The following is a 22273-nucleotide window of genomic DNA, read 5'->3' on the forward strand; positions in this document are numbered from 1 at the left end:
ACCGATCACGCACAGTACAGGGCCAAACCCGGCCAGGACTAACTGGTCTAAACCAAGACAAAGCTTGAACCTATTCCGGACTAAACCAGGTGGAAACTAGGACTAAACCAAGTGTAAACCAAGATAAAAACCCACCATGGGTATCAACAGATCTCGGAATTCCAAATGTAGCCTAAGCTGTGGCCCTGTCCAATCTCCCCCCTTCCCTTCTCTCCATTTCTGTCTCTGTCTGGGAAAAGCTTGCAGCGTGTGTCCAGTGAAGCGGCTCTGCAGACCATGGACCTCCTCCCTCTCTCCCCTTCGCGCAGCCCCCTGTCCCGTCTCCTATTGTGTGGTATCCATGGTGACGCACGGACGGACGGAGACTGTGCGTAAAGCGCCTGCGCGGCTTTCCCCAGTCTTCCTTCATCATCACCAGCGGCAGCGGCGCAGCACGACAGCGACACAAGCGGGGCTGCCAGGTCTGAGTCATGCACTCATTCATGGTTTGGACCTGGTTTAGAGCCGTGGGCTAACGCGAATCCTAATCTGATTTCATTAGTCAGGAAAATGTGTCCGCGTGTCTTTCAGATGATACGTGATCAGCAATGTGTGCGAGACGCGCGTTCCAGGCTATATGTCCGGAAAACAAGCAGATAGAAATTCTTTGAGGGAATGAAAAGCAACACAAGCGCCCTGGAGGTCCGCGCAAACCTCAGTACACTGTTTAAAAACAAAAATTGCAACAAAAATATATAACTTACAATATATACAATGCAATATTTTTTTTTCTATCATTGTCATTGACTCAATTGTTTTGTCAAATTTGTTAAAATGCAAACTATTTCCCCAACAAGACACGTACGCACAGATTAATATATCATGTAAATAATACACAGATACTAAATAAAATTCTGCAAACAGAAAACATCAGACATTTTGTGCTCCCCCTGTCGTCAAAGATGATGTAATGACTTCTTAGTATTATTTTCATGTGTTTTTTTTTTTTATTGCACTTGAGCTCCTTCCATAATTGACACACAGAGACATAGTTCAATTGCACACCACTAAGACTCACACAACATGGCATGGCACATTAGTATTATTATTATTATGGTGAAATTATTACATGTATTATGTGGCAACAACAGCTATAGTGAAATGTACAGTGGGTTCAGGAAGTATTCATACCCCTCTGTTTGTCCCTGTTCTTATGCTGAAAAATGGAGGCTGTACCTTTATGTATCACGGGCAATGAATGGTGTTTATGACTGAAAGATTTAGTTTTTACATTATCATATCAAGGGGTTTAAATGTCTATTTTTATTGTGTGGGAAAATCATTATAGATTTTTACGAGTGAATCCCTCTAGTATAGGACTGCTACATATTAAAATAAAAACACAAAAAGATCTGAAAACTTTCTGAACTCACTGTGTGTAATTTTAACTTTAATGAACACCAACACTGTCTTTGCATAAAGCTGTGCAAGCGGACTCACAAGATTTTAAAGTGTCGGCCAACAGAATGCATATGTTACTGTAGACGATAAGTGAATGAGCACGTAACCAGGGACGCTGCCGAAAATGCCTCTGACGCTCAGATGGCACTTGGGTTGCGAAAGTTGTGACCAGCAAAGCGAGCTTGATCACCCAACTCTTCCTCAATCCTGAAAAAAACAAACAACAAACAAATAAGGTGAATGTGATAGTTGAAAACAAAATATATAAGAAAAAGCAATTGAAAGATACAGTTAATTCTACATGAAGCTTATTGCTATACAATCCTCACCTCATCAGTTGATTGTATTTCGCCAGACGCTCAGATCGACAGGGGGCTCCGGTTTTAATCTAGAGAGAAAATAATCACGGAAGACTGTTTGATCACTTGTGCACTCTGTATGTGATTCTTTCTAAACGTCTACACCAAAATGTCTCAGCGTTTCTTTGGTTAATTACTCCCTATTGTGCATATTTTTGTAGTAATATTGAAAATATCTCCTTGGCAACTGAGAAACAGAGATGTATTTTGTGACTTTTTTCTTGTGTTGTTTTTGTGGTTGGAAATACTGGGACCATCTCACCGCCTCCTCAGTCCTGGCTCAGGAGGGTAGTACTCAGGTATATTTACTCAAATACATATGTACTTGAGTAACATTTTGAGGTAACTATTCTTCTTGGTGTAGTTTTATCATATAATACTTTTTATTTCTACTTGAGTAATCTTATATTGAAGTATCTTAAAAAAAAGTAACAAGTTCCAAAAATGCCATGTTGACGTTAAAACATATATGTATGTGTTTTGTGTACCATATTCTTCAAAATGACACTTTTTATACATTTTATGGCTTTGGAAATGTCAATATTTTCACTTTTTCTTTTATGTTTAGTTTGTCACAATTTATGTTTTTACTGAAACATAAATCCAATGTTTATGCTCTAACAGTTTACTCACTAGCACCATATGCAAGTGGTGCTTTTTTAATTATTTGGGCCATTACTTTGAAAATTATTATTTCAAAGTAACGTTACTCCTTACTTGGGTAAGAATTGTGGCTACTCAACCCACCTCTGATATTGTTGTCATTTTGCACCAAAGGCTTGACAGTAATGCAATTTCTATTCTCTGTGTGAGGTTTGTGGTCGAAATTACAATAAAGCTTAAATGAAGTGCTACCAAGGGCTATACTAAGTTAGCTCAGCAACCACATCATTATTTAAATTATTTAGAATATATGAATGGGGGTGGGAGTAAATAAGTTTGTCTTCTTGCCACTCCTTTTTGAGCTAAAATGTTTTTTTATTTTATTTTGTTGACCAATTATAGGGGCAAAGGAAGTGTGTTGTATGTAAAGGTGAAAATCTGGGCTAGATATGGCAACGGCCTTCGTCTCTGTATTTGTTCTTGCACACTGTTTGTATAGTTTTGTTTATATGGATCGAAACAAAATGTTCAATTCAATCCAGTTCAGTTCAATTCAATGATCTAAACTTGAGTATTTGAGGCAAGTGACATGGAAACTGAACTACACACTGCCTTAACTTTGTGTCTACAGGTTTATGATTGTTTATTTTATTTGAGCTTTTATATATTAGGGTTAAGGCTAGCTTTCGATTTGAAAAACAAGGGTCTGTCCTCGCGTGCTTTATCGACTGTACCTGACCAGTGCAGAGGCCGACCACCAGATCGGCTATAAACGTGTCCTCTGTCTCTCCAGAGCGGTGGCTGACCATGACGCCCCAGCCGTTCTCCTGAGCCAGTTTACACCTTTGCGGAGAGAAGGAAGGGAGGTAAGACATTTGTCCTGTCCTCCTATGTCGCTGGGGTAGTGTCAGAACTGAGCTCCCCATCAGAAAGGCCCACAGGGTTAGGAAATCTTGTCTTATTGTCTTATTACATTTTTGCAATAAGAAAAACTCACGCTTTGATAGCCTCAGTCACGGAGCCGATTTGGTTGACTTTAAGCAGGAGGCAGTTACAGGCCTTGTCCTCAACGGCTTTCTGTATCCTGCGAGGGTTAGTCACCGTCAGGTCATCCCCGACTACCTGCACACATTCACAATCCAGTGCAAAAGTTCTATGTTATCGTCAACAGAAACATTCACAAGCACTGAAATCATGGCTTTACTTCTATTAACCCAAGAAGTGTAAGTCAAAGCAACACAGAATTTAGCAGGTGTTACATTGTGACTCACCTGGATGCCTACGGAGGATGTAAATTTGGTCCACGCTTCCCAGTCGTCCTGATCAAACGGATCTTCAATGGACACCACTGAGGGAAGAGAGTGTGAAATCAGGACAGATAACCTATGAAATCCCTCTGTTCAAAGCTCTGCACTTTAAACACCGCTATTAAGTGCTTTCAGTAGCAGAGGTCTTACATTACATATACACAATCCACATAAGTAATTGTCCACAGAGGCCGGAAGCACATCATTGACAGAGAAAAGACCTGCTTTAAACTGGGTCTTCACTGGCGCAGTAGCATAATTAAACCTAATCAGCAGGGTCAGGGAGGGACTGGGCCGGCACTGTATTGTTTCCGCTGCTTCCCTGCTGCCATAGGATTAATCGCAATCACCCTAAAATTGCTCTTTGATTTGCAATTAGCAGATCTTAAGGCTGCAATTATTAAGCTGGTCGAGTGTTCCTGTCTCCATGGGGACTTGTTATGTGGAAAAACTGCTGCTAACCCTGCAGGAGTAACACTTTGGTGGAAGGGGACGGACCTGGGTAGTTGTTGATGAAGCCCTGGTAGATGCCGGCCAGCTCGTCTGCGCTGATGTTGCGAGCCGCGTTAGGAGGAGATTTGAAGTCCAGGTCATATTTTCCCTCGATGAAAAATTCAGACGCAGCGACGTCCATCCCGATCACCACTTTGTCTGTGAACCCCGCCTTCTCTATGGCCGTTTTGATCAGCTCCAGTGCTGCAAACACAACGAGAAAGATCAGCATCATGGGGTCGAGACACTATAAATAATCTAATCTAATCTTCTGAATTAAAATCTTAACTTGTGATAGCTACTTCATTTCTTTAAGTGGACTGTTATGCAGTTTTGGCATCACCTTCGCTGTTTTCTTGTATATTTGGCGCAAATCCTCCCTCGTCCCCGACATTTGTTGCGTCCTGTCCATATTTCTCTTTGATGACGCCTCTCAGTGTCTGGTACAGCTCTGCTCCCACCCTGAGAGCATCTCGGAAAGACTCCGCTCCCACCGGCAGCACCATGAACTCCTGCATGGCCAGCCTGTTTCCTGCGTGCGAGCCCCCGTTGATCACATTAAATGCCTGGGAGAAATACATACATTAAACATTTTTATAGGGATGAGCAATTTTCATAAAAGGCAAGTCAAATTTCCATTCATTTATTGATTCCCCAGCTGCCGATCACCAGAGCCACCACCTTTGTCCTCTTTGACCTTCTCTCCTCAGTGGGAGGGATTTACAGCCGGGGAATCGAAACACTGAAGAGTCAAGAAGGCATAGGGAACAGAAACGGGACGTGGCTGCTTACAGGAACAGGAAGGACCAGGTCTCGATTTCCCGCCAGATCAGCAATGTGCCGGTATAAAGGGACACCCTTCTCTGCCGCGCCAGCTTTGCATATGGCCAGCGACACTCCGAGAATAGCGTTGGCCCCGAACTTTGCTGCGGGGGGGAAAAACATCAGCATTAGCTCCAGAGCCGTTTATGTTTCACGAAGTAACAGCGCCCTGTGGTTTTAGACACAGAGGAGCTCGTCTTACACTTGTTCTCAGTGCCGTCCATCTCGATCATCATGTTGTCCAGTGTCTCCTGCTCCAACACACTCACGCCCTGCAAAAAAACACACACACATCCCTTGTATTAAGAACTTTTATTCAATTCAAAGTCATAATTGTACTTGAAATACGACATTACTCACTGACTCAATCAGAGCAGGTGCAAGGGAGTCATTTATGTGACCCACTGCCTTTGTAACACCTGGAATGCACATTACACAAGTTTTATATCACTTTACGTTTCTATGCAAATGCTAGTTCATTGCACCAAAAGTTTGGCTATTTTACGCGGCCGCAAGGTGACAGTGTCTTTGCAATCTATTCTGTATCTGTACTGTATCTTACATGTGAACTAAACTATAGCTCAAGTAGCTACGACACAAGGTCACAAAGCTTCATAAAAAGGAACAGGAACAACAGCCTTTTCTTATTACGGATTTAGTGCCTCCCTCGCATCTAAAACCCTTAATATTAGATATGTATTGAAGAAAATAGGGCCCTCCCTGTATGAATAAAGATAAATATGGTACATACTCTATAAATTAAAACACCCTAGGCCTCTAAAAACCTTCTCAAATGTACGTTTTTCTAATTAGCAATGTCATTTTTTTCCCCCTAATGAAAATGCTGCAAAACATTGATACATTTATGTAATATGTACAATATGTCGCTTGGAAAAATCGCTATACTCATGTTTCCTCTATCTTCACATGGGGTTTATTTTTAGTCATCACCTTTGCCCTTGTAGCGGGTCTTGTCCCCATCCCTGAGCTCTAGGGCCTCGTAGATGCCAGTCGATGCTCCACTGGGCACAGCCGCTCGGAACAAACCTGACACGACAGCAGCAGAAACACCTCCTCTTAGTACAGGAGGCTGCGCTCACGTGACATCACAACAGTATCTGAAAGAGCTGAAATGGACGAAACTGGGCACGTCTTGGATTGTAATGGTCCAAAAGCACATATTTTTAACCTGATTTGTGGTCAGTGTCTCTGGGCCTATCCACTTGAAACAAAATTTGGCAGGAAGTTTAATCAAATAAAGGAGAATGTGAACGGATTATACACACAGGAGAAGGAAAACAGAAACATTTCACACCTTTGCTTGTCTGTAGGTCGACCTCGACAGTTGGGTTTCCCCGGGAGTCCAAGATCTCCCTGGCAACTATGCTCACTATGGACATCCTGCCTGTTCAAACATCCAGGAATAGACATTTAAAAAACAAAACGCATCCACAAAACATGACACTGCATTTTTTTTTTTTTTTTTTTTCAAAACCAGGGGAAGCCAGAAAAAAGATGCAACTCTCTTCATCACATGCATGCTCAGGTCGTGACAGTGATGGCGGGACAAGACTCTGCAACATGATATACACACACACAGGATGGGTCGCATGCAAACAGGCCAGGACCCAAAGAAACCACAAATCTCAAGCCCTAGAGTTGCATCTACGTGGGTATCGCCAACCTGTCCAGTGCCACGGCAGGAAAATGCAACGAAATGAGAGAAACCGGCGACAAAACATGGGAGTGTAGAGGCGGGATGGAGAGGATGGAGCGAACAGACACATGCTATAGATCAGTGTTTTTTAGCGTTACCTGCAGTGGATTTGGAGCCTTTAGGGAAGCAAGAGAGCAAATGGGTGCAGATGACAGCGATGGAGGAGCAGGAGGAGTGGGAGGGAGAGCCAGCGTAGGGGGAGGGGGCGGTGACTCACTGGGTGATGCTGAGGAGGGAGACCAATGAAACGTCAAGACTCAAATGGAAGAGGTTTGTGATTGAAATAGATTTTTCTTTTTCGTATTGTTTGTTCAAGTGACAGGTTAGATTACCCATTTCAGACGAAGTTATTTCAATTTTTTTTAGACTTTTTTTTTTTTTTAAGTATTAGGAAACGGTAGCCTAAGTATTTAATATCATCATCCAGCAATACTGCACATAAGGGCAATGAGCAAGTCCCTGTTTATCCTTAACACTGGAATATGCAACTCTCTCTCTTCCTATGTGTGAGACTTCATGAAATGTACTCACCAATAACCATGGACATTATCAAACAAAACAAAATCAAGAAAACACTGTTATATGTAATGTTTTAATCCAATTGGTAGATGCAATGCCACAATAAACTTTCATGTATCGATTCGATTGTAATTTACATACATTTTTGGTGGCGACACATTATGTTTTTCAATTACAGTGATTAAAAATCATTAACAGATGGATTTAACAGTTGGTATTAGAGCAGTGGATGCAAAACCAAATATGTCGAGTTTAAGACGATATTGTGCACAGGTTTTTAATGTTTCTTTCCAATTTCCCCGAACAGACTGATTTTCATCAGTCAATTCAATTGGTTGCGTTCACATTCACGTAGTTTCAAGAGGGTATTTTGAAACAGAAAATCAACAAATGCTGAACCTAATCATTATTTGTTAGTGATTGGATCTAGGGTAGGGCCATATCGTTATCGCAATATATTTTTTTATATCGTTGTAGACACGATATCATTTATGCTACGCTCAGCTCCATCAGAGCAGCACAAGCACTGACTGTAGAACACGGGGACAGGTGCTTAAAAAGTAAAATGAAATGAAGGATGTAAATTGCTTGCGTAGATCATATTTGCGAGGAAATTAGCGTGGCGCTTTGCATTTATCTTCTCAATAGGCGTAAGACTGGGATTTTGGGATTTGTCTGTTGTCAATTATATCGTCAAATATATCATCGTGATATTTCTTTTTTTTATATCGTGATAAGAGAATTTAGGCCATATCGCCATCAGTAGTAACCAATAGTAACCAACAGATAAAATAATAAATCTAAGAAAAACACATTTTGGGGTAATTAAGATCAAATCAGACATAAGAGAACATGTCAAACTATTGTTCTGTACTGTAGCCAGTAGACTGCCAAAAATTACAAAACTACATTTGAAGTGCAGCATTACACTGCCCGACCAAACAATGTCGCCACAGTGAAAAAAAAGGTCACATGCTCTAATATTTTAGCTTTGATTACAGCACACAATCACAGTGGCATTGTTTCAATAAGCTTCTGCAATGTCAAAAGATCCAATGTTGCATCTTGTACTGACGATGGGCGAGTGTGAGCACTGCGCAAAGCCTTCTCCAGCACATCCCAAACATTCTCAATGGGGGTTAAGATCTGGACTCAGTCGTGGCCCAATCCATGTGTGACAATGTGAGCCCGATGAATTCATTGTCATCTCGGAGTAAACCCATGCCATCAGGGAAGAAGAAATCCACTGATGGAATAACCCGGTCATTCATGTTCATCTGATCTCATTCTTTGGGCTCATAGTGTTGCTGAACCTGAACAGCTGCAGCGACCTCAGATCAGAACATTTAGTTAAATCCAGGTGGCGACTTTTCATTTGGTCAGGCAGTGCATGTCTGCGGGTACAAAATGTTATCATCAAAGATCTGTTGTAGGAGATTTTGATCTGTCACAAAGTATGCAGAAAACAAAGCGGGGGGGGGGGGAAAAAAGTGTCTTCGATCTTTCTAGGCTTTTGAAAGCAGCATCAAAATGAAAGCATCAAAGCAGGCAGGTAGACAGGCGACAGGAGCAGTGGGAGGATGTGCATTTAAAAATAGTCGTGAATGAAATTAAAGATGCAGCACCCAAAAGGAAGGAGACAGAAAGCAAGGCCTATTCACGGAGCCGTAAGCTGCAAGATAGTCTTTTATTGGCTGCTGTAGTTCTTGCACTCTGATAGTTATAAGCCGTACAAGTGGTGTCACAGAAGGGGGGGGGGGGGGGGGGGGGGAGAAAAAATGCATTTAACTGCTTCATGAAAATAGGTGACTTATTTATTTCATGCAATACCACAGAAAGGTCTAACAAGTACATACAAAAAAACTATTTCTTCACTCCATGACGTCTCCTTACTATTAAACGAGGTATCAATTCAATGCACGTTTGCAATAATCTAAAGTTTAATCAAACCTTTAAGTGTAATTAGTTACCAGTTTACAATTTATTTCACAAACACACGCCTTCACGAAACATCAAATGGGCTTCACGGCAGTCGCACTGTGGGGGGGTACAAATGTGCAGTGGCCAACACACGTCAAGTTTTTTTTTTTTTTATAAATCAAAAAATGATAAATAAAGTCTAGGACAGTATGTGTACTCAGTTTTGCCGGTATGCGTTTTTGGAAGTAACATAGAAATTGTACAACTGCGAGGAGATCTATTGCGTGTGCAGAGTTTCATTCTGTGTGCAATATGCTGTTAATGTATAGGCAGTCCAGTTCAAATCAAACACCACTGACAGACGGCTGAAGTGACCATCTGACCGGTCTGTCCCGCGACGCGTAAAACTTCTTCTTTCCACCGTTTTCCATCGGTTCACATTGTCTTACTCCTGCAAGTAAAAATAACATGAATAAGCACAATGGAAAAGATCGACACTGACAAGAATTGAAGAGAATGCGTTAAAAGGAAAAGCCTTATATGATGCAGACTTTTAAAATACTGATAAAGCACTGATCCAGGAAAAATATGGTGTTGATTCCAAATATCTGATACTGAACCAATATCCATTTTAAACAGCACAACTTTCATCAGCTACATCCAAGTGAAAGTTTACGTACAGCATCTCATTTAGAAGATCTTAACTTGGAGAATTCAATCGCACTTTTGATCGCAGCACAAAACCGCAGCTAGCAGCAACATGCTATAGTAATAAAATATATTTAGCCACTGCTGCAGTGAATAGTTTGTTTTTTGGTTTATGAAAAGCTGTTAAATAAAATATGATAAAACATATTTGTGATGCTGAAGGTGCTATGGTCAGATCACGTTATGTTGTGTGTTTATGTGAACCTAAAAGCCTGTCCTATAACCCAGGATGTTTAAAAGTCCAGAGATCCTTGTTTAAAGTTTACAGTTTATTGATAGATAGAATTGATAATTGATATGCAACAACTCTTTTCCAAGAATGACAAGACTTTATGGATCTCGCAATGGAGAAAAGAGAACCAGCCCCTTTTAAGAAAGGTGGTAACACTTTGTTTTAGCACTGACTTATTAACAGCTAACTAAGTGCTAATTAGTGCAGTAATTGATGGTTAATTAGCTCTTATTTGGTATTTAGAAAGCACTTCCATCCATCCATTTTCTTCCACTTTATCCAGGGCCGGGTCGCGTAGGCAGCAGTCTCAACAGAGATGCCCAGACTTCCCGATCCACACACACCTCCTCCAGCTGTTCTGGGGGGACCCTGAGGCGACACCAGGCCAGCTCGGAGACATAGTCCCACCAGCTTGTCCTGGGCCTTCCACGAGGCCTTGTCCCAATAGGACATGCCTGGAACACCAGGAGGCATCCGAAACAGATGCCCTAGCCACCTCAGCTGGCTCCTTTCGATGTGAAGGAGCAGCGACTCTGGTGTCACTGGTCATGACATTTAGGTAATGACCGAAAGGACAAGAAAGCACCTGTCAGTCCTTATTTTTTTCATGGCCTTATTCAACATCTTATGAGCTACTATTACTTTACACATCACTTCAGAATGGAGAACATATTCTCAGCAACAAATACTTAATTAACTGGATATGAATTAGGCCAAGTATGATTTGTTTTCTTGCTTAAGATTTGTCCCTTTATATCGGGAGTCATTATTATAGTATCAATCTCTTACTTGCCGTCTCCCTGATCAGGTTAGGATTAGGAACGACAAATATGATGCAAGTTGTTTCACTCACACAGATCTTACACATACTTTTAGAAACTAGAAGGTTTCAAATGAGGTATCACACTTGTATAAAGGCTGTAAGTTCTGCTTAATACGCTCTGAGATTTGGATATGGATAAGTGCTAACCCTCACTCTAACTCTAAGCCAGATAACAGGTTAACACCTAATAATACAACCAGTATAACCAGAAGCGTATTAACACTATAATTAATGTCCAACAACGTTCTAATTTCTGGCTGATAAACTGTAATTAAGGCCATGCAAAATAAGGATTAATAAGTGCTTTATAAATAACAAATAAGAGCTAATTAGCCATCAATTAGTACCCTAATCAGCACTTACTTAGCTGTTAACAAGTGGGTGCTAAAATTAAGTCTCTTGGTATTGGTTTGTATTGGATATTGGTAGATACTCAAACTGCCAGAAGCAAAAAAGCCGGCTCGGTGCATCTCAGTTTATAACCCACTTAATCGGCCATCCACTTCTCATCCACCAATAAATTCAGTCCTGGCGCAGTCTTATAGCTTAAGAACAATCCAATTGTTGTGACTTTGTCTGAAATCAATGCCTTTTATGAGTAAGTTTAATTCTGTGATGCATTTTATAGGAGCCACGGTTTTGAATTAAGAGGCCCCGACCTGTCTCTGGTTCAAACACTAAGGGCTTCAAGGAAACCAGTGTATATGGAGTGATGCGAGACATAATGAAAAAGCTGGAAACGCTTCAAAGAGGAGCCTATTTGAGCTCTAGCGCTGAAATAAAGACGAAAGAGAATGTTTTAAAGTTCCACAAGGAGTCAAACTTTGCCGAATCACATTGTATGTTAGTAATAAAAAACAACTCTCTGCATATTATGGGGCCTTTACATTAGTTCTGCTGCAAACATTTGGTGTCATACCTTCACCAGTCGTAGCGTGGGCGAGGCTGGTGCTGGTGCTGGCGGTGTCTGGGGGACTCTTGCCTGTGGCCTGATGGGGATTCGGAGCTCGGGGGCGCGGTGAGGGCCAGCTGCTGTCCTCCTGCGCGACGGTCACGGTAGTCCAGTGCTCTCGAGTTTGGCCCAAATCTGCCCGACTGAGTCCTCCACTCGTCGTCAAACGCCGCAGCCTCGGCTACAGACAAAACACAATAGATACCTTAAAGCACACGTATGATTCTGGAAAAGAAACACCCATAAATGTTCATCCCCTGAAGCCTTTCAGAAAAGTCAACAAGATGTTTTTAACGGTTCTCTTGATAAGAAACACCACTGTCAACGTCAAAAAAACAACAAGGAAGCAGTTTTTGACACACATCATTATCCACATATTTTTTACCATGTCGCTACTGAAGGTGTAATTAGATATGGTACGTCTGCTTGGTTTGGTAACTTGACAGTGAAAACAAAATCAGAGCTGACTAGGTTGCTGCGCCCAGTACAAAAAGTGAAGGAAGAAAAGAATATCCATCACTCCCAATATGAGCTGCTTCCATTCTGACGACGCTGCAAAGTTTCAATAAAAAACAAAAAGAGATGCGTAAACAGGTGAACCTCCTGAACTTATGTTTTGTGTTCAATGTTCACAGTCCTCATCATAATTTCTGCATTTTTTTTAGATTTAAAAAAAAAAAAAAAATTAGTCAAATGCAATATAAAAATGAAATTACGTTTCACACCTACCCAACAATTTAGTGCAATGTACAATTAATTAAACAAAAGTTAATTAAATAGAGTCCATAGAAGACATAGACATAGACTTCATCTATCAGCCGGACTGCTGTGGGAAGCTATGGTTATGGTTATTAGCTACTCTAAAAGGCTCATTCATACTTCACAAGACGCAAGAACTTCTTGTTCTTGCACCCTGAGCTGCAGAACAAAATGAAATCACCTTTGACCTGGTTATAAGGTAAAAGTAACTTCCTTTTGTTCTGCAGCTCAGGGTGCAAGAACAAGAAGTTCTTGCGTCTTGTGAAGTATGAATGAGCCTTAATACTCTAATAACCACAACATTCAAGAAATTTCAGTAATCAGTCATTTCAAAGAGTCTTTTAAAAGGAATAGGCCACCTTTTTACATAGTGAGATATGTTTATACCTTAGCTTAGCTTAGACGAAGACATATTAATACCTTAGGAGCACTTTATTGCATGGATGTCGAAGTACTCCTAACGTTATTACGCCTTACAATATAGTGCTCCTTTTTATCCGCTTGGGAAATATTTAATTTTGTGTAACTATACTTGAGTCGTGTAACTTCTTATGCAACTGTATTTAAATAGGGGAAACGTGGAAGATCTTTGTAGCTTCTAACTTCACCCCAGTTTGGAGCAATAGGAATATGCTGGAAGAGGCTAAATGCTAACAACATATTTCATCTGCTTGCATGACTGAGCGCACGCACAAAGATCAGACAGGTACGCATCAACTCATCTAAGCTAAGGTATGAACAGATCTCAGCATGGAAAAACGGTGGCCTATTCCTTTAAAAAAAGAAAACCAAATGCATAGATGAATGGATGGAGACATGAACCCAGGAGTTTACTATTCTTACGGTAAATTCAAAACGGCATGATGTGTGTTATAAATGTGTGCCTTTAGATTTCCTAAAAACATTTCCGCCTTTTAATCACTTACCTTCATCCATGTTAATATAGTCTTGTCGTTCCTCTCGGTCCCCGGTGCGGCGGTTTCGAGAGCGCGCCATTATATGAGCGCGTTCTCCGATGTGGTGTCCAATGGCAAGTCGCTCGAGGCCACTCTCACTATCTCTCATTGACTGGCAAGTTTCACGGATCTGAGGAGACACATTCATGAGAAATAAGTCAAGACAATATAATAAACATAACGCATGAATAATGTAGTGAGAACTGGGATTTACAGTGCTACGGAATTGATTATGTTGTGGCAATAGAGTGGCGGGAATTTGCCCCGGTCTGGGATGCACTTACCCCGCCTGGCCCTGTCCGCGTCTCACTGGTTTGCTGATAGACTTTAGGAGCTCCAGTGTCTGAGGCGGAGTATGAAATCACAGTTGACGAAGAAAATGTCTGACAGTTTGGTGAACCAGTCATTCTATCCTGTAGAAAAAAAAGGATAAGACTTTGTCGGTTCCGGCTTCACCGCAAAAGACACAATATAAAGAATCTCTTACCATATTTCCCATCATGTTTCCCATCATGTCGAACATATTCATGAATCCTCCACCCTGCAGAAATACAAAATCAATAATGAAATCAAACGTTTAAGCCATAAAAAGAAACACAGCTTACGATGTAAAAACAAGCAAGAAGGTCAGTCTACGGGTCAGTCTACGGGTCAGCTTATTCATCATGTCAGGTACATTCTTCAGCAGTGGTTCTCAAACTGTGGGTTAAGGTGCTTTATTTGTCACTACACAACAACCGTACAATGAAATTTGTCCTCTGCAGGGAACACCAGAAATAGAGATGCGGCTTAGGCCAGTGAAGCTGTCAAGTTACAGCATATGAAATGATGAGGCATGAAGTATGTTTTTTTTTTCTTCTAATAAACCACACCAGATTGAGAAAGGTGAGAAAAAAAGATTCTTAAAATATTGGGACAGAACATTAAGTTGTATGATGTTTAGGTTGTGAAGACCAAATTACCTGGCCGAGATAAAAAAAAAGTAAAGTTTGAACTTGTCAAAACAACAGTGGTAAATGAAAAGTGGGTCTCAAACAGTGGGGTAGGACCAAAATTGAGGTCATTAAATTATTCTGCCCGGCCCTACCTCCCCTTATTATTCAAAACTGGTCTGTGTTTGACAGTAAATTGGTCCACTTTCTGGTAAGGCTCTCAAAGCATAAGTTTGCTTGGGCACTAGAGAGGTTAGACCCAGTGTTGGAAAAATACAGACGTATATTGGACAATCGGCATCACCAGTATTACAAATGATTAGGATCAGCATTTGTGTATTTTTCTTTTGGAGAACTCTTCTGGCAGAGATTTCCCTTGTTTCAGTGTTTCATGCACCTGTCCCGGTGAAAGGTGTGCAAAGATATGCCCTCTTTAAGACAAAACTAAACCATAGAGTCAACAGAGGAGTTCACCTTCTGCCATCTGAGAAAGGGGAATAATCACAGTGTAGAAATAACATCTCACCATTCCCATCATGCCAAAGGGGGCCAGTGGCCCAGCCTGTCTGCGAGGTGCAGGCCGGGGTGCCTGTATCTGAGGTACAGCAAGAGCATAGGGGTCCATGCCAAAAGGATCAAACATGCTCCTCATGTGTTGTCTGTGAGCAGCAAATGGATCCCTGAAAGAAGCAAGCAGGACAAAACTAGAACTCCAACATACAAGGAAAGAGCAAACGTGATTTTCAAAACTGATATTAATAAGATATTGCTGCATGAATAAATAATGCAACATCTAATGCCTTTGCAAAAGATGTTGCAGATGTTGTAAAGATGATGTCAAAGAGTATCTCTTCAAAGTACAAACGATTATACCCATTAATGACATTTTTCCTTCATAGTCTACTGTGAAGTGACAATATAGAAGTGACTAAATGTTGATCACTGATTTGTGTTGTCTGTATGTAACTGAATTACAGCCTGTCAGTGACTGTTGTTGCTTTATGCTAGTAGTAGGTGCACTGTAGGCCCCCGCAGCTGGCTTTGTAATCTTCACTTTAGCTTGGCACAAACAACACGGTCTGCCCACATTTAGTCCATGGTGGCATTGTCTTAAACATGAATATAAAATACGGCAATGTCACAAAGGTTAATCACTGTACTCACATCATGTAGGGGTCCTCATCCACGTCATTCAAGTACCGAAACATACTGAGATTAATCAGCTGGCTGCAACTAGCCAGCTAGCGTTAGCTAACACTCGTGTTTATAAATCTGAAATAAGAGGACACAACAAAACACTGCAGACCAAAGTGCAACGACCCTCTGATCTCTGAATGTAATGCACTGGTGAATTGCTTTATAAGACAGACTCTTTAGCCTGCCTCTTCTGGGAGTAGTTTCCAGAAAGCTGGAGAAAACACAAAAACGGAAGTCAGCGTTTTGACAAAGAGAAGCCACTGCTGGTAAAAAGCTCTCAGCAAAAGCCGCTCAGCGAACATCCACCTGTCCTACAAAATAAAACACTTCAGACCCGCGTTCATCCAACAGGTGGCGCCGTTTCCATCCTGTCGGCGCACGCCTATACTGCGCATGCGCACACAGTAATCAGCCCAAACCCGGATGTAACCAACGCCTAACCTGTCCGAGGAAAAAACGGTAAGAAAAGTGATTAATCTATCATCAAATTTACAAACTAAGGTCAGGGAGATGGTGTGACAGTCTGGGGAAAGTCTCCGTAAAAAGTAAAGACCGGGATCTCATGTCGGCGCTGTTTTATTTCCCGTTTAAACACCTTTTCACAAGCGTTGACTTATTTATTTATTTTTCAAACTTTTTAAATCATTGACGGTGCATAATCCTACTTTCTGTAGTTAGCCACACAACACTGCACACACTAGACTCATTATCCCGTTTCATTTAACTGTATAAAGTTGTCTGTGTTTTATCAGTTTTGTAATGGCTAACTTCAATCCAGTCATTTCACAGGATTGATTTATTTCGGTAGAACTTTTTATTGGCAGTCAATCCACAATAAATACAAGTCTGCTTTGCCTTTCAAAATCGTTTTTTAGACTAATAGCTAGATTGGTATGTAACTTATGCGGAAGTGAGCTGCTGTCACCGATTTGGTTGGATTTCCACATGCAATAACAAGTCCACTGATATCATTAAAACTGAGTGTGAGCGATAGCCTTCTTCATCCTGGTAAGTTAAGCCTTGGCCATGCTTTACGTCTTCACTCTTGTAATGAAATGGTGATTAAAACTTAATCTCTTCCAGCACTCTTATTTAGCAGGATGTGTGAGACTGTCACTTCCTTCCTGTGTCTGATTTGTTAAAGCTCGCCTTGTAATAATTTCCTAATCTGTTCTTTTTCAACAGATGCAGACCATAAAGTGTGTAGTGGTGGGGGACGGCGCAGTTGGAAAGACATGCTTGTTGATTTCCTATACGACAAACAAATTCCCCTCTGAATATGTGCCCACGGTAAGCGCATGAGTACATGGGTCAAAAGGTTTTAAAGTGGCGTAGAAAGATGAGAGATGAATGGTTTTATGCAATGTAGGTTCCATTCAACTTGTTGTTTGTGTCAACCAAACCTGTCACATTGTGCTGTTCCACCTGCTTTTTCAATCTGTTTACTGTCAAGAAACTCACCGAGGAAACAAACACTGCAGTAAAAAACATAGGACTCCCCACACCAAACCTCAAAGATCTGAATAAACGGGCCATTGGACGCATTACACTAGCAGTAGAACAGGACTCCACGCACCCCCTGCACATTCACCTCACCCCTCTGCCCTCAGGACGGAGGTACAGGAGGTACAGGACGCTTAGATACGGGAAGGCCCGTTTTAGAAGAAGCCTGATCCCGTCAGCCATTGAACAGGCCCTGCTGAGTGCTCCATACTGTTTGTTCTCTGTTGTTCTGTCTGTCCTTTGTCAAACACACACTGTGTACGTGAAAAAGAATTACCCTCCGGGGACAATAAAAAAAAAAGTCTAGTGTAGAAACATTTTTAAAAGTATTGTAAAATTGTAGTCATTTCCCGTGGAGCTAAAAAGGTTCTCAAAAATGGGACCAGTTCTAAGAGGCTTCTGGGACTGTTACAGAAATTTAGAGCAAGGAACTACAGTTTTAAAAATGAGCAAAATAGACCAAATCAGATCCATTACGTCGATCACCTGCGTAAACCGGGTCGATCGCGGAGTCCTGTCCCCCAAAAACTGTTACGGAAACGCAGACAAGCACGAGGGACTGACAAAGTACAAACAGAGTAATGACGGTCACTGGCAAAACACCGGCAGCATTTCAGATGCGTGTGCGCCCGGAGAAACTGTCACTCAGAAAAAGGAGGCAAAGAGGAGGAGACAGGTAGACCCATATAATGCATCCCTCCCACCTACCTGTTCTGTACTCAGTTTCTGTCCTCCTTGCAGTTTGTTGTTGTTAGATGTGAGCCTAAACAGCGTTACCATGGAGCTCCTGTTACTCCCCAAAACCACTCAGATAATATTTGACGAGCAAGAAATGAAGCAATAATAAGCCTCAATTTAGATTTATTTTAGGGATGATTATTTGGGGAAACATGACCCATCTTTGACATTTAGTTCAGGTCCTACTTTCAGAATCAGCTGCATTAATGATAAGCGATGACAGAATATAACATTGCACCGCTTTATCAGAAACAGTTGTTCATAATAATATCCATTCAAAAGGTTGTCTTACTGAAAATTGTATAGAAATGAGGGGCACAATGTTCAACCTTTGGAAATAGGACACCCATAAACCCATATTAAAAGAGTATGGATATTTTTCTTTTTCTTTATTGAGCACCCTAACATTCGGTCAAACCTTTAACAAACGTCTTCTGTCTCAAAGGTTTTTGACAATTATGCGGTGACTGTGATGATTGGAGGAGAGCCCTACACACTCGGGCTTTTTGACACTGCAGGTACCTTACATATTTTATGATGCATCGTATCATTTTGCTTGCATGTCTCGAGCGTTTATCCTGTGGCTGACATGTGAAATGTTCCCTCTTAGGTCAGGAGGACTATGACCGACTGCGGCCTCTCAGCTATCCACAGACCGACGTGTTCCTCGTGTGCTTCTCTGTCGTTTCACCCTCATCGTTTGAAAATGTCAAAGAAAAGGTTTGTATTTTTCCCCCTTTTTTTTTCTTTTGGCCATTATCTCTTTTTTTGTGTCGGTAATGGTGCTCAAAATGGGGCAGGACTTCAAGTTGCTGTTGGAAAACTGGGATAAGTGCAATAGCTTTAGCTTATAGTCAACTTTTTTCTCCAATCTTGACCAGGAAAATGTCTAAACGTCTGAATACATTTAATCTGAAAATGGGGAGATAGTGGCTCAGCGGTCCACAGACAGTGTAACTGAATACATGTATTTAGAGTAACTGTATTCTGGTAAAGTTACTTTCTCATTTGAGGTTATTTAGAATATGGTTACTTTCCTAGTATCAAAGGAATACATTGCAGTTAATTAATCATTGAATTACAGTTTCATATTCATGGTTCTGTTGTTTTGGGCTGTGGGCATTTACAAAGTGCTTTCATTCTGAATTAGTGGCAAATAAGTTCCTGTAGCTGCATGGTTTTTCTCAAGCGCCGCTTTTATGTATAAATATAGTGCAAACCAACATATTCTAAGTATTCAGAATACAGTACTCTGAATGGACAAAGTTGTGGAATATGTTACTTAATACATTTTAAGGCAAGTATTCAATATTCTGTAACCAAGTACAATTTCAAAGTCTTCTGCCCAACACGGTCCACAGATCCAGAGGGCAGCGGTTCGAGCCCTGGTTCTGACTTGTGTTGTCGTGTCCATGGGCAAAACACTTAAAGAATTTGCTAAAAACAGCTTTCTTTAGTTTGACCATTTTCGTGATATTTATAGTTTTACTTCCTTATTGGACACTGACAGGAAGTGACATAAATAGAGGCAAACAATTTTAAACTGTTGCCGTGCCAACCATGTTATGGCAATGGGAAATGAGTCAAACGGCTATGGGACTTTACGCCTAAATTATCTATGTGTTGCTTCCTGTTAGCAGCTAAAAAAATACAATCATTTCTTCATTTGAATTGCTGCTTGACTGAAATAAAAGGATAATTATTACTTACAGATGTTATTCGTCTAAATAAGTCATATTTTATATGCACATTTGCACTTTAACTCATCCTGCCTATGCATGACTGTATGGGTGAGTAAGTGGCAGGTGTTGCAGAAGCCTAACTTCAATCAGTTCAAAGTTATGCAATAAAAAGATAGCAGAGCATTTAGTAAAAAGACTATTTTCCCAAAGGTTGAATTGCCTTTGTTGTATGATTAACTATTTTATATTAAATCAATTTTTGAGAATTCAATTAATTGGATTTGGAAATTTACTTCAGGAACCAGAGATGAAAGTTTTGCGCTATAACTTATGAGGCAGTGAAATACAGCTTAATATTGTTCAGATCATTGCTTTTTCCTTGATTTCCCTTTATTTATTTTGCTCTTTATCCACCATTTTCAGTGGGTTCCAGAGATCTCCCATCACTGTCCTCAGACTCCGTTCCTTTTAGTGGGGACTCAAGTCGACCTCAGGGAAGACAGTAACACCATTGAGAAACTGGCAAAGAATAAACAGCGCCCCCTATTCCAAGAGAGTGGAGACAAGCTGTCTCGCGAGCTGCGGGCTGTCAAATATGTGGAGTGCTCCGCTCTCACACAGGTAAGATCACTCACCTCGCACTTTAAAGTAGAGTTTAATGTTTGTGTGATTGTAACTTTATTGAGATAATGCCGGATAGTGATGTGCCAGTTGGGTTGGGTCACGAAATTAGTAGTTTAGTAGTTTAAGGGATATTTCAGGATTTCCTAGTTTTCCAGAGTGTTGTTGATTCTGGAGATTTTTTTGTTGTTGTAATTTTCTTATATTTGAAGAGTTTCCTGGCGCTAGGCTGGTGCAAGGCTAGCGCATTTCTACGGTATCAGGTAGCCTGCATTAAAAACAGTCTGACCCAGTGTGATAACTAGGAAATGAGGCACTATGTCAAAAATCCTGAAATATCCATTTAAGTTGAGTTTAGTTTATTTGAGCAGTTAACATTTTTCTCTTTATCCAAAATCATACAGTTTATTGAAGCTCAAAGGGAGTAGACTGAAGCAAGAAGCTTATATGTGCCTTCCCCTTGTTGTCCCCAATGTAAATTACATTTGCATGTCATGGTGTTACAGTTAAACACTACTTTTACATTTACATCAGATAAACAGTCCTTCCTGTGTATTCTGTATCAGTTTCAAAACACAACTACCTGTACATGTTTGTGAGTTAACTATCCTAATATCGTTACATTTTGCTTATAATTTGCAGCACTGGCAGACAAAGAGGTTTTAGCTGCATTTCACATCATTTTCACAGCATGCTTTTAAATAATAATACAAATGAATAGTTATTGTTATTGATCATAACAATCGTCCTTCTTGCCTTTAACTATTGTCATTTATTATTTGATCTCGGGGCGTATCGAAACAGGCCGGTCGCCCCCATCATTGGCGCTGCACACGCATATCATTGTATCAATATCTGCAGATTTTCATAAAACCCTGACCTACGCATCACTAATGCAATGCCAGCAGTAACTATTATTCTAATCTAATTGTAGTTGCCATTGCCATATGCACATAAACATTGCATTACTTTATGATAAAGACAATTGATTTTTGTAATTTTCTCTTTTTCCACTAGCGAGGACTGAAGAACGTGTTTGACGAGGCCATATTAGCTGCTTTGGAGCCTCCAGAGACCCAAAAAAAGAGAAAGTGCATCCTTTTATAGATTATTAGTAAACAAAACTGCTGACCCTTTTTAAAGAGTGGACGAAAAGCAGAAAGGAGGTACCATACGTGTGTGTTTTCTTACGTGTACACTATCAGTGCCTTGAACATACCTTGTCAAAATGCTAAAGGAGCTGAGCCTTTGCAAGCAATAAGTACACCGTGTCAGTTTAAACTCTCAGTGTTTCATCATAAGTATAAAGGTGGGGCGGGATCCCCTCCCTATCGGAAATGCTCCATCCTTAGATTATTTTAGTTTGGGGGAAAAAGTCTTGGGCTTGACTCTTGACTTATATATATTTTTATATAGCTCGTTACACATTCAAGGGGAAACCAAATCCAATGTGGTACTTGATTAGCTTTCATTTGTGTATTTTGAATAGGCTGCGTTCACGACGTTCTACGATTTGATGTCATTAGTCAGATGGAGGACAGAAAATCTAAAAACAGACTATCAATAATGTTGATCCTTGTCATTTGTTGCCAGTGATTAGGCCACTTTTTAATGCAATAGTTGGAAAATAAACCTGAACTTTATTGCGGTTTTTAATTCATTCATATACACCTTAAAGTTACAGCGACATAAACCATAAACCAGGACAAATCATCCCCTTTTTTTTACAAATTCTACAAACTAAACCTGGCCTGTCCTCCACCTCAATATCGTGGTGTCCCGTGAACGCAGCCTATGGGAGACCTGAATACATGAGCGATTATGATCACTCCAAAGTGCAGTATCGTAGCTTTAGCCTCGGACCTCAGTGACTTTTGTGGAGGTGTTCTCTTGTGGGTTCTCTTGTCTGTTTTTTTTTTCTCTTTTATGCATAATGTGTTAATACAACGAAACTGTTTTTTTTTTTTTTGGAAAATGTTTAGCAGTTCATC

General features: G+C 40.7%; 3 protein-coding genes across 3 annotated transcripts; 1 reads left to right on the forward strand and 2 right to left on the reverse strand.

Annotated features, from left to right (window-relative positions):
• Positions 1 to 1347: 1347 nt before the first annotated feature.
• On the reverse strand, positions 1348 to 6962 carry LOC306966552 (gamma-enolase-like). Its single transcript, XM_079561350.1, has 13 exons — positions 6839 to 6962; positions 6339 to 6428; positions 5975 to 6070; positions 5384 to 5442; positions 5226 to 5295; positions 4994 to 5127; positions 4545 to 4767; positions 4208 to 4405; positions 3674 to 3750; positions 3400 to 3524; positions 3137 to 3245; positions 1770 to 1828; positions 1348 to 1647 (listed from the first exon to the last, which is right to left on the reverse strand). Exons 2-13 carry the CDS (start codon positions 6421 to 6423, stop codon positions 1578 to 1580), a joined length of 1305 nt encoding a protein of 434 aa, XP_079417476.1. The 5' UTR covers positions 6424 to 6428; positions 6839 to 6962; the 3' UTR covers positions 1348 to 1577.
• A 1864-nt stretch (positions 6963 to 8826) lies between these two features.
• Positions 8827 to 15993, reverse strand: mlf2 (myeloid leukemia factor 2). The gene is made up of 7 exons (XM_079561382.1): positions 15706 to 15993; positions 15068 to 15221; positions 14097 to 14150; positions 13894 to 14022; positions 13580 to 13739; positions 11862 to 12075; positions 8827 to 9630 (listed from the first exon to the last, which is right to left on the reverse strand). Exons 1-6 carry the CDS (start codon positions 15747 to 15749, stop codon positions 11864 to 11866), a joined length of 753 nt encoding a protein of 250 aa, XP_079417508.1. The 5' UTR covers positions 15750 to 15993; the 3' UTR covers positions 8827 to 9630; positions 11862 to 11863.
• Positions 15994 to 16123: 130 nt separating this feature from the next.
• cdc42l (cell division cycle 42, like) lies at positions 16124 to 21960 on the forward strand. Its single transcript, XM_079561385.1, has 6 exons — positions 16124 to 16197; positions 16924 to 17028; positions 18425 to 18497; positions 18590 to 18699; positions 20085 to 20282; positions 21300 to 21960. Exons 2-6 carry the CDS (start codon positions 16924 to 16926, stop codon positions 21387 to 21389), a joined length of 576 nt encoding a protein of 191 aa, XP_079417511.1. The 5' UTR covers positions 16124 to 16197; the 3' UTR covers positions 21390 to 21960.
• Positions 21961 to 22273: the final 313 nt, after the last annotated feature.

The sequence above is a fragment of the Gobius niger genome, assembly GCF_951799975.1.
Source record: "Gobius niger genome assembly, chromosome: 8".
NCBI lineage: Eukaryota > Metazoa > Chordata > Actinopteri > Gobiiformes > Gobiidae > Gobius > Gobius niger.

Coding starts and splice junctions, on each gene's coding strand:
- LOC306966552 (XM_079561350.1), bottom strand. CDS start 6,423: ATGTCCATAGTGAGCATAGTTGCCAGGGAGATCTTGGACTCCCGGGGA. Junction 3,525..3,673: donor CATCCTCCGTAGGCATCCAG/GTGAGTCACAAT, acceptor GAATGTGTGCAG/GTAGTCGGGGATGACCTGAC. Junction 1,648..1,769: donor AAATACAATCAACTGATGAG/GTGAGGATTGTA, acceptor TGTTTTTTTCAG/GATTGAGGAAGAGTTGGGTG.
- mlf2 (XM_079561382.1), bottom strand. CDS start 15,749: ATGTTTCGGTACTTGAATGACGTGGATGAGGACCCCTACATGAT. Junction 15,222..15,705: donor GATGAGGACCCCTACATGAT/GTGAGTACAGTG, acceptor TGCTTCTTTCAG/GGATCCATTTGCTGCTCACA. Junction 14,023..14,096: donor GAAACATGATGGGAAATATG/GTAAGAGATTCT, acceptor TTTTTTCTACAG/GATAGAATGACTGGTTCACC.
- cdc42l (XM_079561385.1), top strand. CDS start 16,924: ATGCAGACCATAAAGTGTGTAGTGGTGGGGGACGGCGCAGTTGGAAAG. Junction 18,700..20,084: donor TTGAAAATGTCAAAGAAAAG/GTTTGTATTTTT, acceptor CACCATTTTCAG/TGGGTTCCAGAGATCTCCCA. Junction 20,283..21,299: donor AGTGCTCCGCTCTCACACAG/GTAAGATCACTC, acceptor TTTTTCCACTAG/CGAGGACTGAAGAACGTGTT.